Source organism: Merops nubicus, unplaced genomic scaffold, assembly GCF_000691845.1.
Source record: "Merops nubicus isolate BGI_N331 unplaced genomic scaffold, ASM69184v1 scaffold9090, whole genome shotgun sequence".
Taxonomy (NCBI): Eukaryota; Metazoa; Chordata; class Aves; order Coraciiformes; family Meropidae; genus Merops; species Merops nubicus.
In genome coordinates this window covers 50,481-60,315 of record NW_008582150.1, presented here as the reverse complement: position 1 = coordinate 60,315, position 9,835 = coordinate 50,481, and the positions used below count along the sequence as shown (strand labels likewise).

The 9,835-nt window shown below is 41.6% G+C and overlaps 1 protein-coding gene across 1 annotated transcript in view; it reads left to right on the top strand.

The window, feature by feature from the left end:
- FAM160A1 (family with sequence similarity 160, member A1) overlaps positions 1-4,938 on the top strand; it is a gene marked incomplete at its 5' end in the record, with an annotated part of 15,513 nt that extends 10,575 nt beyond the window's left edge. The window contains 3 exons of the mRNA XM_008936739.1: positions 2-167; positions 457-595; positions 4,688-4,938. Coding sequence (XP_008934987.1) covers positions 2-167; positions 457-595; positions 4,688-4,938 — 556 coding nt within the window. The remainder of the gene's footprint in view (position 1; positions 168-456; positions 596-4,687) is intronic.
- Between the last annotated feature and the right edge of the window lie 4,897 nt (positions 4,939-9,835).

Genomic DNA, 9,835 nt, shown 5'->3' with positions numbered 1-9,835 from the left:
GCGTCGTGTTGTCAAAGCTGGAGAACATGCTGGAGAATTCCTTGCATGTAAATTTGCTGCTTATTGGGATTATTACTCAACTGGCAAGCTACCCACAGCCTCTCCTGCGCTCCTTTCTGCTCAACACCAACATGGTGTTTCAGCCTAGCGTGCGGTCGCTTTATCAGGTATTTGACCACAGGCATTAGTCATGCATATTGGAACAGTATTTTTGGTGTCTCATTAAAGTTTACCTTAGCTCTTTTCAGTTCCACCTGTTGCTTTCCCACCTGTCTGAGAGCCTCTCATCTCGTTTCGATGTTTTGATTACATTTGTGCAAAGCACTGGAAATTCTGTGTGACCATCACTTTTGCAGTAGCTCAGTTTTAATGCAGCCAGAGAGAGCCTGAGCACTCCATCTGCGGCTGCACTGGGAGCAAGGGAGGAAGGAGTAATCGCTACTGTTGTTTTGGCAGGTGCTGGCATCTGTGAAAAATAAAATTGAACATTTTGCTTCCATTGAAAAAGACTTCCCAGGCCTTCTCCTGGAGGCCCAGCAGTACTTACTTTTTCGTGTGGACACGTCCGATGCTGCAGAAGAATTGCTAACCAAAGGTAAATGTTAACTGCCCTCGGAGGAGTGCTGGGCGGAACAACGCACCGGTTGCCTCTCTCCTGTTCTACAGAATGATTAAAAGTAGGTGTGGGGTGGTGTGAATATTGTGAACCAGATGTGTTCTTCTGGCTTCAAACTAACGATGCTCAGTAGGCCACAGTCGATGTATCTATTTGGATATTCTTTGCTCTTGAGGAACTTTTATTTGCTACAGAAAATGCCTGTTTAAAAGAGTGACACCATCAGCTCTTGGCTTGCTGTCAGTTTGGCCGTAAACAAATTTGCTTTCAAGGCATGAGGTGAGATGGCATATGTGCATGATTTCATTTTATTTTTAGCCTGACCTTCAGCTAGTCACTGGTTCTTTTTTGATAAATGATAAGGGAGGACAGAAGTCCAGAATAAATTGGTTTCTGTAACAATGGACTAAGGCTTTGTATCATGGTTCGGGCTACTGCTGAAGGAGTTAGATATTAGCTGGAAAACTTTGAATGTGCTTTCTTGAATGAAAAACAAACAAAAAAAGGCTAGGTGGCTGTAAAAGCCAGGACACTTTGAGAGCAGTGGGGAGTTAAGCTGGTATCATCCCAACAAACCAGCTTTCCAGGGGACTTCTGCAACATCTGCTGCTTCTCAAGCACAGTGCACACTACGCCTGTCTTGACAGCTCCCAGTATTTACACTGCCGTGGGGGAAGCTAGTTAAAATAAGCAAAAGGAAGAATCTTACATTCTAACCAGGGTTTTTCCAGGTGCAGCCAGGCAACCAGTGGAGCTGGGGCCCTGGCCTGTGCTTGTTCTCTGCCTGCTGCTGAGCTGGCAATGCTGGGTGCAGGTTTCCCTTAAATCCAACTTCCCACGTGATGGGAATGTGTCAAGAGCTGACTCAGCAACAGGGTTCAGGAGAGGCTGCATTTACAGGTGTGTGTCTCCTCATCACTGGGAGTCATTACTAATCACCCTCTCTGCCTTTACCTCTGTGAAGATGTTGATAACTTTTCTTGGATTTCCAGAGGTTTGAAAAGCAGGAATTTTTGTGCCATTTTAATTGTTTTCATTCCTTAAGGTGCTGAATAGTAACTTAAGTAGTTTCTAGTCAGCATGGTATGTGTTTCTAAAGTTTGCAGTATGTCTAGTCTGTAAAACGATGATCTTGCTAAGGTTGCTTCTCAAAGAATTAGTCTGTGAAAGGTGCCTGCTGTAAAGGAGCTGTGCATTGCAAATGCCAGTAATGTTTTAGGGTCTCCATTTGGGTGCTATAGATTAGAAGGCCTTACAGTCAGATGGTATTGTAATGAGCATGTGAGTGGTGAGATGAGGAGGCAACGCTTCAGAGTCCTTTTTTTTTCAGGTGCTAGCAATAAGAACTTTTATATAATGCATTCCCAGTGGCATTTATTTATAGTTTCTGTTTTACGTTAGTGTTCTTCTGTGGGCTTCAGGATTTGCCAGGTTGACTCATGCTGGTCATTATTTAGGAATTTGAAACAAGGCTGCTTAGTCATCCTGTTGGTACATTTTCTTCTGTGTTGTGGCAACTCTTGTAAAGAACCCACTTTTTGACAAATAGGTGGAGAGTAAATAAATGTCTGTGTGACTGCAGACTTGGTTCCCAGCAAGACTGGAGATGCAAGTAATCAAACTGTACTTCTTGGGGCAAGTTGGCTCAATAGTCCATCAGCCCATAGTAGTTCATGACATTGATTAAGAAGTGCAAGATAGGAACTGCTACACTAAAGGTAAATTAAATAAAAATAATTAGGAACTTCTGTAAGATTTCTTTGTATTATCTTGAATTCCACCTTTGAGGATCATGCAAATGAGCTGTTCTCCAAGGGTTTTTTTTTGCCCCAGACAGAAATGATGAATAACCCCAGAGTTTTCTTGACAGGTGAGAGCATAACTGGCTTCCTACAGAACTCGCCTCTGAAAAATAGAAGCCAGACTTCATGGGGAACACAAACCTAAAGTGAAATATCCCAGAGCATTTCCTTTCTCTTGACAATGATGGTCTCGGAAGGTGTTGGAGCAGAAATGGACAATTTGTTATTCTCTGCTTGCAGCAGTATGTAGTTTCCATACACAGTAGGTCGTGGTTACACGTGTAGAGCTGTCACGATGTAGATCCCATATGAAATGCTGCCCTTCTTTCAGTGTGTTGGTAACAATATCTCCAGAGTGTACTCTATTTCTCAGTTGTATGATTCAGTTTGTGTCCTGACCATAGAAAGAAATGGACAGTCCTGGGCAAAGGAGGTAAAAAAAAAAAATAATAATCAAATCTCTGGTCCCTAGATCAGCTTTCTGGGCTTTACCTTTTTTTATTTTTTTTTTAAACTTTTGCTGTTTTGTTAATTTGGGGGCGTTGTTTGGTTTTGCTTCTAGTGTTTTGTTTTCAATAAGTTGAATCTAAATAAAAATTTTTAGAAAATTCTGATGGTTTTTGAAGGGAAGAGGTTAAAAACAAATCTTTGGCAGTATACTAGCATTCTGGCTATATTGGCTGAACTATTAAGAAATATTAATTATGAAACATTTTGACATTAGAAAATCTAAAAAGAAAAACTACCTTCAAGGGAAGCTCAAAACTTTATCTTTTCATTGTAATTCATAATTTAAGTTGTTTTTCCTCACACAGTCAAGAGTTTTCCACAGAGCTGAAACTCCTGTACTCTTTCTCTAGCAGATAGAAATTTGTAGAATAACAATATGAATGATTGATAAGTCTGGAGTTCGAAAGGTTTTTGAAACTCAAGAAGAGCAGAACTCTGTTAGATGATGAAGGTGAAAATCTCTTTCGGGTATTTGGAAGTGTGCCGTGGTGCCACAGTGCCTTAGGAGAGGCACAGGAAAGGAAGGAGAGTTCAGAGCTATTGAACAGAAGGATTGCTCTGCTGCTGCTGCTGCTGTGGGTGAGGCATTCACCTGCTGTTCTCCTCCCCCGAGCTTCTTGGAGAGGTTCCAGAAAAAGGGTGGTGGTGGTAACCTGAGACCGAGTTGTTTTAACATCAACTGCACGCGCTCTAAGGGAAAACTCTTCTTAATGCAGCAATGTGGCATCTGGCTTATCTGTAGTATGGGAGTTAATATAACAGTCTTTATTAATTTGTTTGATTTTTTTTAAATGATTTATTTATACAGTGAAAACTTGTAAGCTAGACAGGATTTTATCTGTCTCCACTTCTGGCCTCAATGATAATCTTGTGGCAGCGAATTCTGCAGGTTAATTTTTCTTTGTTGAGTATTCATTTCCATCCGTGTTAAGTTTTGCCACCTTTTTAGTTTCACTAAATTAATTATCATCTAATCAAAGTGGGGTTCTGCTTCAGGTTGCAACCAGGAGCAATTGATTGAAATTTAAGTGCTGCTGTCACTGTAATTCCATGAGTTCTGATGCCTGAGCCCTGATCCTCTGAACTCTGGCAGTAGAGATCACATAGACAGAGCACACGATGGTTTTCACTTGCTCTTTTTTAAACGTTTAGTTGATTTACAGGGAGTTAAAGGTTAAGTGTAGGTAGTGGGGTCTACAGCTGTAGAGAAATCAAGATTTCAGAAATCTTTTCCCTTAGTTTCTAGCTTGCTCCAAACTCAAGAGAGCGAGGTAGTAGTTTGGCCTCAAAACCATTTGCATGATGATTCATGGGGAGAAGACAGAGAAGGGGAGAGAGAGAAGTCCAAAAGATATTTTGATGTGGTGGAGGGCTAGAGCACAGTATCATTTAAGTCGAGACAACCATGCTGGGTCTAGATGGGTAGATATTATCTGCTACTTTATATGGTAAATCCATATTACTTTTTCCCTTGACTCCTCTTCTGCCCACATATTTCTCTCATCAGAGCTGAAACTGAATAATATATAACCTGGGGAAAGATAGCTAATAAAAAATGCAATAGAATCAGGCCACGTAGAACTTTTAAATGTTGGATTAGTGAAGTATCTCCCTGCATGATCTGGGTACTGCAGAGTACAGCTATGAACGAAATCATCGTAAACTGCATCTGGACACTGTACAAATACTGTGTGTGCTCAATATACTCAGCCTTTTTTGTGGTGATTGTTCTCACCCTCTCTTCTCCTCCTGGTTTCAGGTGATGTGCAGCAGAGCAGCAGTGTGGGGAAAGGAAGGAGCCTCTATGAAGCTTACCCGGCTGTCCTCCAGCCCTTCCTGGGGCAGAAAGGAAAGAGGGGCCTGGCTCATCCCGGCCTCCCTGCACACGTGAGGAATGCTGTACTTGCAGCTGCCCTTTTCCCAGAGTTCTTGAAGGAGCTGGCAGCTCTTGCCCAGGAACATTCCATTTTATGTTACAAAATACTGGGGGATTTTGAGGATTATTATTAGTGGGATTTTTCAATGCATTTTAAAAAAAGCTTTTGGAGTTTAAATGGATTTTTAATGCAAAGCTGCTTACAAAAGAAGGTTGTACTTCAATATTTCCTGAAAATACTTGATTTGGAGGGGGAAGAAGGAGGCAAAAATGTTATTCCACGTTACCTTACGTTAGGCCTTATTGTCTCCCTCTGTGCTGCATAACTTACTTGTGAGATTCTGATACTGCTCTTACTGCAGCTTCCTCCTTCATCATCTCCTCTTTGCAGAGCCACCCTTCTCTAGTGTTACTGATTCTTGCTGAATTTCTGCAAAAGGCACTTGTAGGTTGGCTAAGAGAGGCAAACGTTTCAGCTTTTTGTGTTCCAGAAATGCTCTTCTGGGTCACTTATTAGGAGACAGTTTGTTTGGAAAAACGTCGCCCCGTGGGGACAGTTCAGGGTATAAAAATACAGGCAGATCTGCACAAAACCCCTTTATGTGAAGGGCCATTCTTCTTTGTGTCTTTGTCCTCTTCCTGCCCTTCCCTTCCTTTTCCCTGAAACCGGGTCTTGCCAGTCCACATCCGAAGCCCTCTTTTTAACTAGCAGCTCAGGTTTTTTGGATTCAAGTGATCTTACGTGTATGAAACCTGTGAGTAGCCGAAAGCAGGTGCTGGACCCTACACATACCACATTGCCTTATGTTGCAGACAGATCTGCAGCTATCAGCTGCTGGTCTTTGAAGTCGAATGGACTGTGTAAGTGGATGTGGATTGCAGACCGCCTGGAATTTTCCTTGCAGTTTCTCAGCATTCTTTGATAACTGCTGCATTGCTACCTAAGCTCTCAAGCACGCCTTATTTAGGAAGATTTGCACAAAGTACAAACCAATGTGTTTCTATGCAAGCTGTAATTAATATGTAGTTTGTTTTTATGCTTATTTTAATAAGCTAAAGAAAGGTATTCAATATCGTCCAGTAGTATTAGAAGGACAGCAGGCTGGTTTTTTCTTTTTTTTTTGTCTTTTTTTTTTCCTTAATGAAAAACGTTGGCTTGCTCCTGAAAGCTGTTCTGTTTTATTGTTAATGTATTTTGGTTAAGGGAAAGTTAAATACTGTTTGTTTACTTTTAATTTAGGTGTTGACTTTTCCTAATATTGCACTTTTCAGATAGTGAGGGGAGGACCAGACCATTCACCAGTTGTAGAAAAGGAAGGAGTAACAGGCAAAGCTGTCTGCTGGTGACTAACTGCTTGAGAAAATTCTTTTCTGTGAGTAATGGGCTTCATTAGAAGAACCCAAACATGATGAATTGGTGCATCACTGCTGCATTTCATCTTATCTTAGTAGCATAATTGTGCTCCCAGTGTGCTGTAGTCGGCTACATAAAGAGGGACTTGCTTTCAGAAAGCCTTAAACCCCTTTGTCAAGGAAAAAACAGTGACTCCAGGAAATCTGAAAAAACAGAAATTTGAAATACCACTTGCATACATCAGTTTTCCTGCTCATCAGAATTCCGTAATGTGGGATGCTCCAGTTAATTGCATCCTGATTTTGAAATGTACTTTCTGAGAGATTGCAAGGGAAAAGAACACTTAAAAAACAGAAAACAAAGACACTCCAGGAGAGTATAATTATTTACAGGTCAAATTCCTATGAAATTTGGCGCAATTTAAGCTCCTAAATCCTTTAGATGCTTCTGAAAAGTTCTGCCTTTAATCTACAAGCTCTGAGACACACTCTGTGTCAAACTCTGAGGGGAACAAAAAAAACCAAAATTCCCAAAGTGTACCTCTAACAAAATCATCTCAAGAACTTCTCTGAGTATTCTGCACTTGTTTGCTGTGGTCTTCACTTCCACGACGGCTGGGGGCCATCATGTTGTTTCCTCGCTCACTCTGGTTTGCTTTCACTTCTCACTCATTTATTTTTGTAGGCACCTTTATATCACCCTCCTTTGAATCACCTCCTGACCTCCACATGGCCCTGTTTCAGCTCAGAAGTTTCCTGGGAAGTCAAGGCGCTGTGGATTTTTTCTTAAATCTTAGTTATCCAGGTTTAAGAGAGCTTGCTTTTTATCTTTTTCCTCCCCATATTGTTGTTGAAAATGTCCAATGAGCAAATTTTTTCCTTTTTTTTTTTTTAATTTAAATTGTCCTAGGACATGGTTGGGTTCTTTCCACAAACCCTCATTCCCACTCCTGCTGTTACCACCAATGGAATAAAAAAATATTTAAATATTTTTTTTAATAAAGAATTCCTCAGACCAGTGCTCAAGGCAGTAAGGTTACTATGTGAACGCTTGCTCCCCTCATTTTTATTCTGAAATAAGAAATTTTATTTGCTGGGTAGAAGGGATTTCTTTTGAGATTGTTAATTTTAACTGGTGTTCTCAACAAATGTACAAAGTTACGGCAGTTTCATCTCAGCAGGTCTGTTAAGCTATATGGGGATTTTAAAGTGTAGACTGCTCAAAAAAGCATCAGTAAATTTGAGGAAGGGGAGGATTTCCTGAATAAGCTGTAGTAGACCTTACGCTGTACATCCAGCAGGATAAATTCAGCCTTTGAAATCTGGAGCTGTGTGGACAACTTCTTGCTGAAAGGTCAGAACAGTGTTTGTGCACCACGTCCCCTTGTAAATATTTCTGGAAAATCTACCTGGAAAATCTGTTTACCTAGATTTCCTTGGAAATCTGTCTGTCAGCTCCACAAAAGGAAGAGGTGGATGAGTGCTGTGGCTGGCTCAGGACTGTGGCAATCGTACACGTAACTTTATATTAGTTGGTTCCTGAGTGGGATCAGACTTGCAGCTAGGTCTTACTTTCGATAGTAGCATAATGTCCAACACTCAGCCAGCAAAAAAAATATTGGCAGGAAATACATCTTCTTGTCTTTGCAATGCAGAACCTTTGATTTAGCTTGAAAACGTTGATCTTTCAAGATTAATCACTTCTGTGTGCGTAAGTTCCTCAGCCAAATGCTTGTTTAATAAGCTTCTTCCCTCTGGCTAGATAACAAGTTATTCCATCTCTCACCAATGTTGTGTCTGTTTACAAAAGCCCCCAGGTGCCCATTGTGTAAGCTGTAGGCCCCTGGAGGACACAGTGTCATGCTGCTCTTCCCAGGAGTGCTCTGTGCTTGGGATTTCCCCACACTCAATGTGTGTGTGTGTGTGTGAGACCAGGGCAGTCCTTTTCAGTCACGAAAGAAGTGTCTTGGTGCTGGCAGATCTATTCCAAAACCTGCAGGTGGTGGCTCAGTGATACCAAAGTTAATTTCCAGTCTCCAACTGGATGTTTCAAACTGTGAATGCCTCATTTCCAATGATGTAGCCTTTGAGTGTGTTTTTAAAGCTGTTCTGCTGTAGCGAGGAATCTTTCCAGCAATTCCAACCTGCTATATTTTTTTTTTTTTTTTTTTTGCAACCTACCTATAAAGAGAATACTTTATCTGAAAACAGTTGTAGCTATTCTTTTTTGCCTTTGGCCATTTTTGGATGCCCTGTAGGTTACTCTCAGTGCGCACACACCCCGTTTGTATTAATTGGCTTAACACACTTGGCAGCTTTTATTCAAAGCAGCATCACCCTTTGCACTTGCTGATCTCTGGACACATACAGTCAGTTGCAGTTCAGGCACTGTGTTCTTGGCCCTGCTTACTGTCTTTTTTATTATTGTATTCTTGGCATTGTTCTTAAATTTGTACATTTCCATGTATGCCCTAAAGAAAAATACAGGATTTCAAATGAGATCAAGTTGTTAGTGTTGCAGTTTCAGATGTGCTGCCTTTTTTTGTCCTGGTAACTTCTGACCTTGGTTTGGAGGAACAGAAATGAGAGCTTTTGTTCTCATCTGTATGCTGTGGAGAGGAGAAAAACCCCAGTAGCGGGCATGGGCCGTCCTTCCCATCGGCACCCCCAGATACATCCTTCAAAGCATCCAGTCCATAAGTTAGTAATTTCCTCGTTCACTGGGGTTTGTCACTTGGTAAATAAAAGCCCAGTGAGTTCAGCAGTGTCCCGCTGCCAGGCCCACTTTGTGCATTTGCCTTTCCGATGCAGGATGATCTTTTTAGTAAGATGGGTAAATTTCTTAGAAGGGGAGAAAACATGGTGTGTTTGGGAGCTGGGCCACTGGTGGGGACTGTGCTTTGGAAGGGGAAGAGGACTGGCCAGACGCTAAGCCTGAATGGCATTTCTGCCCCCCGTGCCGTTCTGATCGCCCTTTGGCCCCGGGCACAGCGCCCCAGAGGCCTGTTCGCTCCTGCAGAGAAGAACATTTGCAGACAAACTTACTGCACCCTGCAGAGTCCAAGAGTCTGAGTTCAAGAGGTTAAGTTCTATTTACCAAGAGCAGTACACCATCCAGCGCAGCGCATACACATTCACTTCTGTGCTCTCTGCTTATGCCTCACAGAAGGTTTCGTGCTTCCAGAAGGTTTTTTTTCAGTCCAAGAGTCTGAGTTCAAGAGGTTAAGTTCTATTTACCAAGAGCAGTACACCATCCAGCGCAGCACATACACATTCACTACCCTTCTGTGCTCTCTGCTTATTCCTCACAGAAGGTTTTGTGCTTCCAGAAGGTTTTTTTCACTCCCCTAAGAAGCTGTAAAATTTCAGGGTTGGGAAGAAAAGGATGGGAGCGGTGTGATTTGGCACAGTTAAATTATGTTGTTGTGTCATTTGAATTTGTGGCCACAGCTCCTGTTTGAGGGCAGCTTGATTTAATAAGCAATTTACTGTGCTGTATTTACTGAAATTGCTATGTCATGCCTGCAGTTTTTATGACTTCTCCCATTACATTTGTAACATTTAAACTGCATCTGCAGGTACGGGTAGAATACTGAGATTTCTGTTCTTTTAACTTGATAGCTCTGGCACAGCACAGAAATGTTGCTGCTGTGTCCAGATCTGATTTAGATAATTACA